The sequence below is a fragment of the Apodemus sylvaticus genome, chromosome 13 (genome assembly GCF_947179515.1).
Source record: "Apodemus sylvaticus chromosome 13, mApoSyl1.1, whole genome shotgun sequence".
Lineage (NCBI taxonomy): Eukaryota > Metazoa > Chordata > Mammalia > Rodentia > Muridae > Apodemus > Apodemus sylvaticus.
Window position 1 is genome coordinate 70,752,916 of NC_067484.1, and position 17,167 is coordinate 70,770,082.

General features: G+C 39.4%; 2 protein-coding genes across 2 annotated transcripts in view; one reads left to right on the forward strand and one right to left on the reverse strand.

Moving 5' to 3' along the window:
- The window catches only part of Ctnna1 (catenin alpha 1), a 126,519-nt gene that overhangs the window by 23,078 nt on the left and 86,274 nt on the right, over nucleotides 1–17,167 (reverse strand). The window contains exons 8-9 of the mRNA XM_052155317.1: nucleotides 5,223–5,303; nucleotides 3,864–4,016 (exon numbers count right to left, since the gene is read on the reverse strand). Coding sequence (XP_052011277.1) covers nucleotides 3,864–4,016; nucleotides 5,223–5,303 — 234 coding nt within the window. The remainder of the gene's footprint in view (nucleotides 1–3,863; nucleotides 4,017–5,222; nucleotides 5,304–17,167) is intronic.
- Lrrtm2 (leucine rich repeat transmembrane neuronal 2) lies at nucleotides 12,596–14,542 on the forward strand. Its single transcript, XM_052155991.1, has 2 exons — nucleotides 12,596–12,599; nucleotides 12,947–14,542. Exons 1-2 carry the CDS (start codon nucleotides 12,596–12,598, stop codon nucleotides 14,488–14,490), a joined length of 1,548 nt encoding a protein of 515 aa, XP_052011951.1. The 3' UTR covers nucleotides 14,491–14,542.

A 17,167-nucleotide genomic window follows, 5' to 3' on the forward strand; every position in this document is an offset into this window, starting at 1 on the left:
GATGGTCACTAGTCTAATAACTGCTGAGAGCCTACTATGTACTAGGAATCATTTCATGCCTATGTTCAAAGGAACATTCTACGTTAACAGTTACGGTAACTAGGGCTAAATAAATAAAATTATTAAGCAAATCACTAATTTTAGATAGTAAGGAGGGATGTGAAGAACATAAAAATGATAAATATAACTACTAGAGGGTGGTAGGAGAGCTGAGGGAATCAAGGGAGGCCTTTCTGTGGAAGTAATGTTTGGGCTTGGAAAAGGAGAGAGAAATATGGCAGGGGCCAGTAGCACGGAGACACGGAACTAAAGGCAGCAGGAAATGCAGGCAGGATACTTCATAATACGGTGAACCTCACTTTTAGACTGTATCGCATCTGTCCCTTGAAGCTATTGCAAGGGTAGGTGAGAAAAATTATGAAGCAAAGGAATGGCATGAGCTGACTTAAGAAGATCACACTGACTTGCTTCAAAGGGAAGAAGCTAGACGGGAATCAACACGCAAGCCAGACAGCCATTAGGAGCTGCTGCAGAAAACCAATATGATAATGGCTACACTATGGAATCCATCATAGAAATAAACACAAAGAAAATGGTGGGAGTTTACTGGTCAGATCTTGTGGGCCTTAGAATTCAGTTTGACAGCATCAAAGAACTAAACAGCAGTCCCTAAGAAAGCAACTTAGTTTATGGCAGGACTGATTAAACAGACATCTAATAACCAATCGTTAAAAACAGTGCGCTGTGTGCACCTGAGCATATGCAATGACAATCACAAAAATGGGGTTACCAAGTTACGCTTCGGCACATCATGGTTTCATTTGCCTTAGCAAACAATTAACTTTGGTATCAATTTTATATACTTAACAACCAAAAGAAAATACTGGAGATGATCAGGTTTGAATCTCTCTAATACATTGTTTTCTTTTTTTGTGCTTCAAAATCTCACCCCCAGTTCTTTTTGGGGGGAGGTGGTGAGTTTAGGGTTTGTTTTTTTGGAGACAGGGTTTCTCTGTGTAGCCCTGGCTGGCCTTGAACTCACTCCGTAGACCAGGCTGGCCTTGAACTCAGAAATCTGCCTGCCTCTGCCCTCAGAGTGCTGGGATTACAGGCGTGCGCCACCACGGCCCGGCTCATCCCCAGTTCTTACAAATGAACTTATAAAAACTATAACACTTGTTCTCTCTCGTTCTCTCTCGTTCTCTCTCGTTCTCTCTCGTCTCTCTCTCTCTCTCTCTCTCTCTCTCTCTCTCTCTCTCTCTCTCTCTCTCTTTCTCTCTCTCCCTCCCTCCCCTCCCTCCCTCCCTCCCTCCCTCCCTCCCCTGACTCCCGTGTGTCTCTTAATTTAGCTGGTCCTAACTAAAAGTCTTGCCTTTCAAATAAAACATTTTAGGCATGTCACTGTAGTACATTGTCAAGCCTGAGACAGGTTATGAAAATGCCTAGGACTTGAAGCAAGTTGGTCTGAGTGGTAGTATCTTGGTGGCATTTGAAAATGTGGATCTGGTTGGAGCCTATGACCTTATCTTGTAGGTCTACGCTATTCCTCACATATAGTATCAGAACTCTGCTGCAGAGTTTCAGAAAGATCACTCCTTCCAAACACACCTGCAAATATTTTTAGTGGTTGTAGAATCTGACCCTCTCCTTTCCATTTATACTCATGTCCCACCAGTCATGCATATATTTTATGTACTGTTCTTAATTCTGCTGAAGCACCAAGGGAAAATAGGCCCTCATATCAAAGCTGGCCTGTAGACATTTACTTCAGCTAGAAGGCAACTAATGAAAAGAAATGAAGTCAGGGGACTAACAAAACACAGTGAAGCATTTTATCTTTGCTAAAACAAAGTCTCTGATTAGTTCAAGGTGTGCCACTATAATTCAAGGGTTGTACAGGGAGGAGAAGTCTTGTCATGAAAGAAAAATTTCTTCCTTGAGTCAGGAATTTCTGAGGCGTCTGAAATACTTAGAAATTAATTTCCTTTTCATGGACATAGTAATTACATATCTCACTGTCTCAGTTATCATAAATATAATCATAACTTTGCAGAATGGCCCTGCATAGCTTGGGGTTATGCCTCAAGAGATGAAAAGTCTGTATCCTTTAATATACAGGTAAGATGGAGGAGAAGGTGACGAGTGCAGAGGGCATGCAGAGGGGAAAGAGGTAAGAAAAGGGTTAGAATTGAGCTGTGATGGGAATATCACATCCTAATCTCCAAGGACTATGTTCAGAATAAAATGAAATGTGTAAATCTGGAACAAAGTTTTCTATGACTCTCAAGTCCAGTTAATCAGTGATTGACTTAAATTCTGTCTGTCTGTCTGGTTTTCTTTCAAGACAGCATCTTACTATGTACTGGTGGGTGTCCTGGAACTCATTATGGAAAACAGGCTGGTCTTGAACTCAGAGAGCTCTACTTACTCTGCCTCCTAAGAGCAAGGATTAAAGGCATGCACCACTGTGTGCAGTCATTGTTTCTCAGTGGTGTCAAGCCACTGAGCTCACGGAACTTCAGTACTGGAGGCTTGCAGTAGAGGTATGCAAGTTGGAGGAAGCTCTTCAAGCCTGAGTTCACTTAAGAAGGATTATATAGGGTACGCAGTGTATACAGTAGGTGCTGGTTAGGGAGGTCGAGGATGACCCAACTGGCTCTCCTATGACAGTACGTACAGATAAAAACTGCCCTCTCTTCAGCTGTTACTATACCAGGCCTTGATGCCTATCACTCAAAGGAACTTTTTAGTAAGTAGGCTACTTATAAGGGACTGGTTTCCTGAACACAATTTCTGTCCACTTGGAAATGACATCTCATACTGTTATGTGACTATTGTGAACCAGATTATGCTTAATGGAGATACAAATGAAACTCTCCAATTTTAGTTCCAAACGTCAGAATCATTTTCTTGAATAACAGGCTGACCAACTCATTCTGTGCATAATTCTGATCAGAAAAACATTTCAATCAATATTCAAACAAAATGAGGTATAAAATTAGTAAGGTGTTTAATGTGATTACTGATATTTGCCTTGAAATAATTTTAGTATTAACTTGGTCTGTGTTACTATAAGTCACATTTTACATTTCTAGTCAGTTTCTGCTTTTACACACTGACCTCTTACTAATAGGTTTATGAACCATTTGTCAATTATTATGTTTCTGTACTAAGGTTATGTTTTGTGTGTATGAGCCTTGTTTCTAAAACATACTAATAGTTAATGAAACAATGTAAATTCATTTAACAAATGAAGAAGAAACCTAACATATCTGGAAATTAGGTGTTAATTCATCTTTTCTAATTATTATTTTACAAGCAGACCATTTACACACAGCTTTCTTGTGTAAATTCGTGTATAATGTTGGGCTTGTTTATTCTTAGAACGGTACTGGGCCGAGTCTGCCTTAACCATGAGGTGAACACCTACAACATCTCTCATTCTTTTGGTCCTCAGAACGTGGGTCTCATTAGTCACCTCATTTTACAGGTAGAACATAAGAACTGGCACGAATTAGGTAACTTGCTGAGATGTAATTCTAGGCAGTGCTTATCAGAAAATGACCAGTTTGTAGCTGTCCACCTGGTACATTATGGCAGTCTTGCTATAATATCATGGTCTAGCTTTTGCTATACTACCAGTAAGTGATGGTGTTGAGTTTCTAAGACAAAAGCTATCCATGTAATCAACATAAACTGACAGAACAGTAGTTATGCTGGAGCCCCAGTGATAACAAAAGACTGTTTTTAAATGCTGTGCATTGGTGAGCCCTTGAAGACCTACAGCCTATTCAATCATGCGATTAAAACTGAAGACTCATCAAGTTACCTGTGTTAACAAGACAGACCACTAATGCACTTACCTCAATCAGTTTGTTGGCATGCTCTCGAAAAACTTGGGCATACTCCTTAACTTCCTTCTCATTTCCATTCTTTGCAGCTTCAATCAGGACTAGCAGAGGGACATTGGTCTCCAGGAAAGAATCTGACACATGGTCCATGACAGCTTTGCGAAGCTAATAATGAAATTGTATACAATTGATTTTATTTCTACTAAGAAGTTAAACTGTGATATAATATATCTAGTGGAAGCCTGTGAAAGACAGGTAGACCCTAGACAGCCAAGCACCCAGTGTGAGCGCTCCCGTGAAATAGCCTTCAACCAGGGCTGCAGAGACCATGCTTTGCACTGCAGACAGCACTTGAGCAGCAGAATTTCAGTTTTCAAGACACTACCTTTTTCTTTCCTTGGATCTTACAAAATTAAACAGGGTTACAATACCATTCTCAATTGAGTTGGCACATAGCTTTGGAATACATGTAATTAGCCTAATTAGTTAAAATTCAATGAAAAAAGGAGCAGTTTCTAGTTTATCTGTAAGCGCTACGACACTATAAACTTTAGATTTTATCTTTCCAATCACTGTTGACACTTGATTGACCAAAGTTATATCAGCTATGAGCAATAAGCGTCTCTATTAGTTTCTGAAAACTGTCTATTCTCACCATCTTTTTTTTCCCATCCTGAGACAGGGTTTCTCTGTGTAGTCCTGGCTATACTGGAACTCACTCTGTAGACCAGGCTGGCCTCAAACTCAGAAATCCACCTGCCTCTGCCTCCCAAGTGCTGGGATTAAAGGCATGTGCCATCACTGCCTGGCAACTTAAATCTTAATATGTTATGTATTAAAGTACATATTTAGTCAACTCTAATTTCCTTTAAAAACTTCAGCAAAATTTAATTCAAAATGCTGATAAAATTATATATCATTAAAGGAACAGGTTTTTAAATTTACTAACATGGGAGATTCAGTATCTCCATCATTACTGCACGTTCCAGTGGAAACAAACCGACAACATGTAACAGAATGGGCAGACCCATAAGGAACTGGAATCTAGTGGACGGATACAACAAGAGCCTTTGAGGTTACTTCCACAGATCCCCAAGTCGTCTTAAATTGATTTTCCTGCCTATACATCCTTTCACACTGGAGCTAATTCATTCAGTCCACCCCAGAGGGGACGCAATAGTCTACATCCCTCTGAGATTTTTTTTTTAGACATTAATAAGCTTATTAGTAATAGAACAGTCACTTTTCTATGAAGATTTACCCTTTCCCTTAATTAAAAATATAAGCCTGTATTTATTAATTTTTAATCAAAACTAAAGCTGAGAACTTAGGAAATACAATTAGCCCCCATTCCCCTATTTTAAAGCTTACCTGTCTGCGCAAGTCCCTGGTCTTCTTGGTCATTTTATCTATTGCAGAGTTCAGTGCGTCACTTCTTTCTTTACGTCCAGCCTGAAGAAGCAGATGCTAATGTGAGTACTTTACAAGGAACTAAATGACAGTCTATAAATATTTAGTGTTAAAACAATGCTGAATAAAAGAAAAAAATAGTAAAATGGGCATTAAGTTTTTGCATTATTTTATTTCTATGTGTAGAGTGTTTGAACATATCTGTGCATCCTGCGTGTGCTGCTGCCCATAGACATCAGAAGAGGGGGTTGGGTCTCCTGGAACTGGATTCTGAGCCTCTATGTGGATGTTAGGAACTAAACCCAGGTCCTGTAGAAGAGTAGCCACTGCTGCCCACCACTGAGCCATCTCTCCAGCCCCTCTTGGCAAGCACAAACAAAACAATTTTTAATTCAAAGTTGGAAAACATACAATAGGAGTGTTTATATGTGACTTCATCTAAAATACAATCCTGTACCACCTAGGCTCATCATCTGGCTGATATTGAAACTACGAGGGACAAAAGACACTTGGGGAGCAAGGGAGGGTTTAGCAAGTTTGGAATTCATAGTGAGATCCCATCCCCAGTAAACATCATCTCAATTCTAAGTTCAACATATGACAAGTCCATTACCAATACCAGTTCTTCTAGTGCACAAACAAGAATAAGTTACATCTTATGTTGATGAGCTATCAGAACAAAGCTGAAGAAATAGCTGAATATATACAGTGCTTGCCACACACTCCTCAGAAACAAACACTCTAGCACAGCAGTGGCACCCTGGTAATTCTAGAAATGAAGGGGCACAGAGAGGAAGATTTGGTTCTTTATGACCAGCCAGCCTAGCCTAATTGGTAAGCTCAGGTCCCCATGAGAAATTTTGTCTCCAAAAGCATGGTGACTAACTCCTGAGGCTGACCTCTTGCTTTCATATGCACATGTGCAAATAGACACACATCTGCTACACATTCAAAATTTAAGAAAAAAGAAAATGTAAAGAAGCAAAAGATGGCTCTTGATACTAAATGGCAAGCAAGTCTTATTTCTTAAATGTAAAAAATTAGAATAAGTTATAACAGCATATGCCTTTAATCTCAGGACAGAAGCAGGCAGATCTTGGTGAGTAGACCACTTCTAGCTACACAGTGAAACACTCTCAAAGCAAACAAAACAAAACAACGCCCAAAACCCACACACATTGGGGGGAGGGGAGGAGAGCGGAGGCGGGGTGAGGAGGAGCACATACACATGGGACCAGGGGTCGGTCTCAGGTGTCAATCTTGAAGAGCCAGCCACCTGGGTTTGTTTGCTTTTAAGATTTGTTTTTTAAAGATTTTACTTATTTTTATTTTATGTGTATAAGTGTTTTGTCTGAATGCACACTGTGTGCAACATGTGTGTCTGGTGCTCTCAAAGGCCAGAAGTGGGGACATCAGATTATCTAGAACTGAAGTTACTAATGGTTGTCAACTGTAATGTGGGTGCTAGACAAGTGCTCTGAGCCACGGAGTCATCACTGATTTATATAAACTGGCTAGAGTTAGTAAAGCAAGCCACTGGGACCCTTCTGCTTCCATCTGCTCAGGTCTGAGATAATGAAAGTGCACTATCACTTCTGGCTCTTTTCATGAATTCTGGGACTCAAACAGATCCAGGTCCTTGTGCCATTTCCCAAACTCTAAAACAATGCATCTTAAAAGTAAAATGTGGGTTTGGAGTGATGGTCCAATAGATAAGAGCACTAGCCTCTCTTCCAGAGGACCCTAGTTCAAATCCCAGAACCCACCTAGTGGCTTATAACTGTCTGTAATTCCAGTTCTACAACAGTTCCTGGTTTACAAGGGCACCAAGCATACAAATGGTACAGAGGTATATGTAGGCAAACACCCATTCACATGAAATAAAAATTTTCAAACGTTTTAAAGTATGTTGTATTATGTTAATAATTTTGGGGGGGGGGCATTCCAAGACAGGGTTTCTCTGTGTAGACCTGGCTGTCCTAGAACTCACTCTGTAGACCATGGTGGCCTCGAACTCAGAAATCCACCTGCCTCTGCCTCCCAAGTGCTAGGATTAAAGGCGTGCCCGGCTATGTTAATAATATTATGCAGCTCAAATGAGAATGGTTTGTAAATGTTTTAGACTTTCTATGCTAAGCTTAATGTAATTGTACTGAACAGGAAAAAAGAAAAAAAACCCACACATTTGACACATAGAAATGACTAAATTAGCATCTCAGGTCAGGGGTTGGAATTTGACCAAGTAATAAGAACTAAGCAAAAACAAAGTGATCAGTTGAAAGAAAAGGAATAAAGGTCCTATGTGCAGCCAGCAGTATCACTGGAAATACTAGTAGACATCTCTGTGTTAAACTACTAATAGGAAATATATTAAAAATCTGTTCTCATAAGACAAATGTTCCTCTTTGTGTAATATGCTACTAATCACTGGAGAGAAACAACAAAGAATTAACAAAAAATTAGCTCACCATTATCCTTCCAAGTGCTCTGGAAACATTCAGATATGGATGTGATGTCAGTACACAAGCCAGCAAGCAGATGAACAAGTGGGGTTGATATTTGGCTGTTGTATACTATATCCCATTTATGTATTTTCATATTCTGCTCTTATCGCCTCTTACATGAGAATATTGTCACCTTTCTGTATTCATCTTACTTCTATGGGTTGTAATATGAGTTTTAAAAAAAGAATACTAAGAATTATAGATGATAATTTAACAGGACAAAAAGAAGGTAAAAGAGATCCAGAAGTATACAAGTTCAGTGTAGGGCTGGAGAGATGGCTCAGCGTTTAAGAGCACTGACTGCTCTTCCAGAGGTCCTGAGTTCAAATTCCAGTAATCACATGGTGGCTCACAACCATCTGTAATGGGATCTGACACCCTCTTCTGGTGTGTCTGAAGACAATTACAGTGTGCTTAGATATAACAGTAAATAAGTCTTTAAGTTGGAGTGAGCAGAGGTCCTGAATTCAAATTCCCAGCAACCATATGATAGCTCACAACCATCAGTACAGCTATGGCATACTCATATACATTAAATAAATAAGTAAACAAATAAATAAATCTTTTTTTAAAAAAAGATAATAAAATGCTGATACTACTTACTGTAACCAGTATTTCTTTGTTTTATCAATCATGTTTGCTAGTGAGAGAACAAAAAAGATTTTTCTAAAATCAGGATCAACTGAGAACAGGGAAAAGGTCATGGATCTGAGAGGGGACCCCAAGCAGCAGCAGCAGAAGCAGCACCAGGGAAATAATTAGGTTGTATAATGTATAATGTGCATATATAGTATGATGCACATGGTCGTTTTAGAAAAGAATCGTGTTTCCTTCAAAACACAGGCAGGCAGGCAGGCGCGTGCACTCACACACGCACACACACTCACACACACACACACACACAAACACAGGGGGTAGGGGGCACGTTGTGGAGGATTGACAAAATCCTACTCCCTCTACCCCATACAAAATAGTATGAAGTTGCTACCTAAAAATTAATAATAGATCAAACCAGGGGAAATACTGAGACCCAGGCAATATAGCATCTTTACACAAAAAGAGTTTCCAAGCAGTGACCAAGACTTCCAGCATGGTTTATCTCAACATGATGTTCAGGATACCTCTGTGCACCCCTCTGATGCTGGGATTTTATTCTTTAGAGTTGGCACAATTAATGAAATGTCTTCTGAAATAAAATATAAAACTCACTGTCTACCATAAAATAGAAAGTTTCATTTACATATCTGTAAGTCACTCTAACCATCCATATACTAAAAACCATACACATATTTAAAAAAACTCTCACAAAATGTAGATAACTATAACCACTGCTCACTGATTTTCCTTAAAACTATTCTATAGGGGAGTGTTGGGTTAATTCCACTTCCTTTATTCTGATGCTAACATCTAAAGAAGTCAGAAGTAGTGTCTCATAAACACCATCTTCCAGAAGTGGTGCTACCACTTTTAAGTCAAAAGCATATATATGCAAAATAAAGTACTTTAAAATGTCAAGAAGAAAAGTCTAGTTCAAAAAGAAAAGGACCTGGGGAAATGCTCGGTAGTTCACTTGCTGCTCTTGGCAGAGGACCCAAGTTTGGTTCCAAGTATTCACATGACAGCAGATAACCACCAGTAACTCCAGTTTCAGGGGGTCTGACATCCTCTTCTGACCTTTTCAAGAACCAAACGTGCTTGCGGTTCACATATATACATGTAAGCAGAACATACACATAAAAGTGAAACAAAAAAATTTCAAGGAAAGAGCAATGGTACACAGTTAGAGGAAGGGAGGAAATATGAGTGAGACCCGTGTGTATATATTCATGTGTATATATACATATGTATTTCATGTACACACACACACACACACACACACACACCAGTTTTAAGGTAAATATTCTTGTCTTTTGGCCCACAGACTCATCCTTCAAAACCCAATACATTGGCAGGTGAGAAAAATTACTGCTTAGTTGGAAAAAGCTGTTCCTGATACAGTCATTCCAATACAGCAAAAGTAGGACTGCTTACCCCTTCAGAGTGTGATACCAGACATTTGGAAGGCTGAGGCAAAAGGATCTGTCTCTAACTTAAACAAACAAAAAAAGGCATGACTTTCTATTGCATGTCTGAGCAATTTCTCTCCCTTAAAAGCTGATGTAACAGCAGAGATAATATAATTTGAATAGTTTCAGTTGACCAGGAACATCAACAGGAAGTAATATAATTTGAATAGGTTCAATTCACTAGTATACAACAGTAGTCAAGCAGACTAGAAATCAGAAAGAAACATTCTCTGAGTTCTCAGAGTTGAAGAGTAAGGAAACACCTTTCCTTCTCATTCTTCATCAAATCCAAGGGACTCACATGCTTTTTCTACGGTTATTTTCATCAGAATGTGGCTGACTTCCATAAGATACCAACAACATCCTAAGGGTTTTCTTTCAATTAGTAACAGTGACAACGACGACAAACCATTCATTAGTCCCCCTGCCTTCCAACTTGTCAGAGCAAACTAATAGCAAGCTCTGTGTAGGAAACCTAGGTGCACAGACTCAGTAGGATCTGATGAAATTTTATCCACAGGGGGGAAAAAATCAACAGCAATAATGCCCTCTACAACAAGACCTAGGTTAGCAAACACTAGGGTACAGAGAGGCGCTACAGGAAGCATCAAGGGCAGTGTAAGAGTGGCACACACAATAGCTAAGCTCAGCCTGAGCATCTGAGTCACTTTCACTTGGCCAGTGAAGGCAGTGCACTGTAGTCTGACGACGTCTGTACAGCCTTCCCTCTCTCCCCCCTTCAAAGGTATCAGATGCACAGTGTGGTCTGAGACTTTACTGACCTCTCTGTTGTCCTGTCTAGGCATTCATTATCTTCAACAAACCTCTGATACTTTAAACCTATCACTTTAAAAGAACTAAAGAAATGCATATTTACATTACTACAGTTTTCAGAAAATCTTTACACATGACTCTAAGGGACCTTAGAGACTTCTAGTCATTATCAGAGTAGCCATATTCCAATGCAGCAGAAACTGTATCTCTTTGTATAATGACTTCTTAGAATTCATCAGTGGAATGAAATCCTCAGAAGATCACAGGCCAGTGATAGGCTTGTTTCACAGATATCATCAATAGCTCTGAGATTTCTGCTCTCAGATTTGAAACTAGATTCACTAAGAGTAAGTGGTAATGGCACAGGGAAAATAAATTCATGCAGTCAGTTCACAACACAAATATGTTTATGGCAGGCAGTTCCTTAGTCTGGCCTGAAAATACAGCTCCGATTCATGCTAGACACATCTTATACATTTATATAACACTAACCATAAACATTCATGTCTGAAAAGTTATCTAACAGGGAGAAGCAAGAGTTGTCAAGCAAAAACAACCAAAACAAAATCCTACTCCAATATCAATGTCCTTTCATATTCATGAGAAAAATCCAACAAGATCTGATATCCAGTCAGTTCATAAATGTATCAGTAAGAGATAGTGTACAAATGCCACTTTGAAGTTACAACAGCCCAATCTCATCAGTAAATGTGACTTTTAGCTAAGGAATAGGTGAGATGCTGAAGTAGAAATCCTCAACACTGTCAGAATCCAGGTACACTACAATACTTGTTCAGAATTGTCTCTGTTCCACTGTCACCATCTGGGTCACGTGTATAAACATCATGGTGTCAGTCCGCTCCTCTCCTCTGTAGGACACCCAAAGATCAGCTCAGCACTGTTTTCCAATCAGTGTGGTAATAAAGCATTGTTATGTAATAAGCAGAAAAGGATTAGAGTTCCCTTGAAATTCTCAATGGAGGGGTAAAAAAAAAGCCAAAATTGTTTCTTTTGGAAGCTATTCCTCTTTGTTGTGCTTTATAATGTTAAGTTCTTAATGACAAAGTAACTAAACCCACTTAGTTTACCAACACAGTCAGTCACACTTTGCTTTTTACCAAGCATGACAACAAGGCAATTGAGTAGCTTTCCAAACTACCAGAGCAGAGGCGTACCTTGCATAGGCTGGCATTAAATCAGCACTTCATAAATCAATCGTGCCCATTTAGATGATCTCTATGCAGAAGCGGCAGTCTAACACTAGCTCTCACACGCATTAAAAATCATCACTCTGCTAGTCCAACTCACTGTTCAGATGGGTCTTCTTGAATGCAGCATTTATTACAACCTCATTGTTGCTTCCTACACTGAAGGAATACCAAATTCTCAAATCAGGAGTTCTTCTTTCTCAATTTATTGTAAATAAGGGGTCTTGTAACGACCCTGACACTGTTACAAAGCACAGTGCTTTTTAACAGTAAAGCTTCTGGAAAACCCAAACAAAAGACACGTCACCCGGTGACGTCAGCCTATATACAGTTCTGTGTGGTCGCAGCACATAAGCAAATCCATCCTTGTGCCGTTTCTCGGAAAAGCTTTTCAGTAAATGCACTCATGCTGCTCCAGAAGCTCTTCTCTGCAACAAGCCGCCCATCTGCCATCAACAAGTTAAGACTGAGGGAACTAACAGCTGCGGAAAGGAAAGCCTGAAGCTCCGACGATCGGCAGTCAGAAGGAGGAAATTATTAACTTATAATCAAAGCTGATTTAGGGGATCAGAGCACCAAGAAAATGACACCAATGCTTTCCAGAGGAATATCCTAAGGAAAAAAACCAATTTACCCTGATAGACTTGAATTTTACTTGAAAAGCCTGGGACACAGAAAACAGGAAACTGGTCAAAGGCTCCTGCATGTTAGAGCCTTTTACAGACTCACTGCGTTGAGTCTGACAACCTCGACTGAATGCAGCCTCCAATGTGCTCAGAAGAATGGGTAAGTCCATGCATTTCTATGGCTTGTTCAATCAAAGAGGAATCACGCTTTTATAAAAATAAGCCAGTGAATTCCCATTTTATGATGCAAATCACTTGGTTTGGGATTTTAAGATTTATGTAAATGCATATAACATTTTAAAAAGGGACATGTTTTAATCTCTCTTATACATGGTTTAAGTTGTGTTTCAGTCTACAGACAAGGTTAATTTTCTGCAGTAAATGAAAAATGTTATATGCAGTGAAATCTTTCATTATGATGTTACATCTTGTTGTTGTTTTTAACAGCCCCTGTGCTCTGCTGAAACATATCCTATCTTCTTGTTTTCCTTAAATTATATTCTGCAGGCTTACATTTCAAGTGGCCATTAGGGGCCCCTATGCTGGCAGCAATATATGCAATGAGTGTGGTCTTAAAAATGCTGCCTGCCCTGGGTATGGCGTGTCCACCTAAATGCCGCTGTGAGAAGCTGCTATTCTACTGCGACTCTCAGGGCTTCCACTCAGTGCCAAACGCCACAGACAAGGGTTCTCTGGGTCTGTCCCTGAGGCACAATCACATCACAGCGCTTGAAAGAGATCAATTTGCCAGCTTCAGTCAGCTCACCTGGCTCCACTTAGATCACAATCAAATCTCAACAGTAAAAGAAGATGCTTTCCAAGGACTATATAAACTAAAGGAGTTAATCTTAAGTTCCAACAAAATATTTTACTTGCCAAACACAACTTTTACCCAACTGATTAATCTGCAAAATTTGGACCTGTCTTTTAATCAGCTGTCATCTCTGCATCCGGAGCTCTTCTACGGCCTTCGGAAGCTGCAGACCTTGCATTTGCGTTCCAACTCCCTGCGGACTATCCCAGTACGCCTGTTCTGGGACTGTCGTAGTCTAGAGTTTCTGGATTTGAGCACAAACCGTTTGCGAAGTTTGGCTCGCAATGGATTTGCAGGATTAATCAAACTGAGAGAGCTTCATCTAGAGCACAATCAGCTGACAAAGATTAATTTTGCTCATTTCCTCCGGCTAAGCAATCTGCACACGCTCCTCTTACAATGGAACAAAATCAGCAACTTGACGTGTGGGATGGAGTGGACCTGGAGCACTTTAGAAAAGCTAGACCTAACTGGAAATGAAATCAAAGCCATCGACTTGACAGTGTTTGAGACCATGCCTAATCTTAAAATACTTCTAATGGATAACAACAAATTAAATAGTCTTGATTCCAAAATCTTAAACTCCCTGAGATCTCTCACAACCGTCGGCCTCTCTGGCAATCTGTGGGAATGCAGCCCCAGAGTGTGTGCTCTTGCCTCCTGGCTAGGCAGTTTCCAAGGTCGGTGGGAGCATTCCATTCTATGCCACAGCCCTGACCACACCCAAGGAGAGGATATTCTAGATGCAGTCCACGGGTTTCAGCTCTGCTGGAATTTATCAACCACTGTCACTGCCATGGCTACAACTTATAGAGATCCAACCACTGAATATACAAAAATAAGCTCGTCAAGTTACCATGTAGGAGACAAAGAGATTCCAACTACTGCAGGCATAGCAGTCACTACAGAGGAACACTTTCCTGAACCAGACAATGCCATCTTTACACAGCGAGTAATTACAGGAACAATGGCTTTATTGTTTTCTTTCTTTTTTATTATTTTTATAGTGTTCATTTCCAGGAAGTGCTGCCCTCCCACTTTAAGAAGAATTAGGCAGTGCTCAATGATTCAGAACCACAGGCAGCTCCGATCCCAAACACGACTCCATATGTCAAACATGTCAGACCAAGGACCGTATAATGAGTATGAACCCACCCATGAAGGGCCTTTCATCATCATTAATGGTTATGGACAGTGCAAGTGTCAGCAGCTGCCATACAAAGAATGTGAAGTATAATATCTACTCATCATCAAAAACCACATCAGATAAGTAACCTATTTTACATGGTAGGGGCTAAATACATATCTAATTTTTACCAATGGTGACATTAAGCCTAATTTTCCAAACCAAGTGGAGACTTGAGTTTTTGAAGTGTTGAAGTATTTTTAATTTTTTAATGAAAACATATTTTAAGTGTTAAATGAAGTAATGCTCATATTAATTTGCACTCTTGTTGGAAAGTCTAAATGCTTACTTCAATATAAAACATTTCATGTATGTAATTATATACAATTGTATGTAAACATTTGCGCTAAGGTCTCCATATGTTTTGTTTTGTTTTTTTTTTGTACTGAAAACAGTTCCAAAAGAAGCTACTAAACAAATATAGGAAGGGACAAAAACCTGTTTGATTATTATTCTCCATCCTATGGACCACAACTGGCTTCCTACTTAAAAAGGACAGCAAAGTTCTCTTGTAAGATAATGTGGTATTTACTCAAACTACAATTTACTGCCAGTATAAGAAGTAGACTTACATGTGTGCTTAAGACTGGTAAATATTAAACATTATTCTTTCAGTTTGGCTTGGCTTAATAAACATTATCTAAGTTACATCATGAAACCAGCACCTTTTATATAACTAATAAAACTGGGTGACTCTTTAATATGTTTCAACAATAAACCCAAGCAATTATAAAAAGATCTCATTATAATAAATCAATACTAAATAACTATGCTGACATTATTTACAATTCTAGTTTGACTTATAATGGACATGCTGATTTTTGTGGCATCTAGCCTATTTTAAAGTAGTATTAAATTGCCATATTACTAATTAACTTACTAAATCCTCTATTATGTAAAATTTTACATTTGGGAAAGAGAAAAACTGAGTCAACTTAACGATCCTGATATACTCCATCCAGTTTGAAAATATATCCCCTCTCATGATTAAAGATGCCTTGACAAACTGTTTAAGCCTCTTCCTTCTGCCTTTTTCTGATCTTTAAACTTCAAAGATCCAAATTAAAAATAATTGGCTACTACGGGTGCCTAACCCTGATTCTTGTTATATTATTAAAAACACACACAGACACACACACACACACATTTCAAAATGTGATGTTAAGGCTTGCCCTTTAATAAAGATACACACTTATATTAGTAGCTCCTTCTGAGACAGGACCTATTTCTGAGGCAAATCTTAAGGCAGAACTCTTGATGTTGACCCCTGCTATCACACCACAGCAAGGGAAAGCAGTCTGGGTGTGAGGGGCTAAGAACAAGGGTAGATTCTTAGAGCCTGACTCTCGGGTGAGTGGAAGTTATGAGGCAGCAAACGTGATTATGTGCAATTTGCACCAAATAAGTGATGCTCAGGGATCTGTGTGATATGGAAGGACACGCCACAGTGTAAATATGAACACTCTAATCAGAGTAACAACTGACAATGATGCCACATTTCTCATGAAGAACCACAAGTGTTTGATTCTGACTCCTTTAAGGCAAAGGATGGCATACTGGGGAATTAGACTCAAGTTACCGATTCACATAGAATTTTTTTCTACAAAGAAGGCTCCACATATAGAAGAAAACAGAAAACCATTACTTTGATTGCAGAAAGGAAAAGAAAACAAGCATTTTTATGTGGAAAAATATGTAAGTCCGTAAAGAACGTCACTACTATAACACAGTACCCTTCAGTCAAGGCTTATTTTCTCCCCAGGATTGGACTGAAAATGTTATAATAGACCTAGATTCAATCACAACTGTTCTCCTTTAGCACTGAAAAATATACCCACATTTCAAATCTCTTAACAAAAAGCAGACAATATTCAGGTCTCAGTTAAAATATGCTCTTTATACTTCTTTTAAGGTGGGTAGATTAGTTTGGCACAGCCTCAGAGCAGTTCACGTCAGCTGGTCGTGAGTGGCAAGCCTTTCATCTCCTCATACAGCAGACGCTGGGTTTGCCTGCGCAGAGACAGATGCTGGTTTTCCGGCATAGAGCATAGCAGGCTGCTTCCCCACTGAGGCGCTGTATCAGAAGCCCTATTACAAATGAGCTCCGTGGGCTAGGATTTAACAACTCATTTATCCTGGTGACCACTGCCGTTTGTCAGGTAATAGACAGCTTGTTCACAATTCAGTTTTGAGCATACAAGACTCCACTGGCCCTAAAGGATGAATGGTTTTCATCATTTCAAATCACAAGCAAAATTAATTCAAACTGTGAGTTAAAAAGAAATATTAACTAGGAACTCCAATTAATCCTAAAGAATATAGTTAGTAAAGTGGACTGTATGTAGCAGAGCAAGCCACTTAGCATCCGAGGAAGAGCAGTGCCAAAGCCACCAAGACAACTAAGGGGAGGAGGAGGGGCATTTTTTTCCTTCCACATTTTTGGTAATGGTACTGCCAGCCAGGTATTTTCCTTTCTCACTTAAAGCACAAATTGCCATTTCTAATTGCCTACAGAAAACAGGGTTCCATTGAGTAGATATGTATTTGTATTGCAATATATCTGTGCTACCAACTGGTCAGAGGAGCAAACCATATGTGGCTCCCAGTCATGAAGTGAGGGTTTTGGGGGTGGAGCTTTAGCTCTTAAGCATTACCACCCAACTTCCCCTCTCCCCTATTTTAAAGGTTAGTGAAAAATGATCATCAGAAGTCAGAAAATAATTTCTCA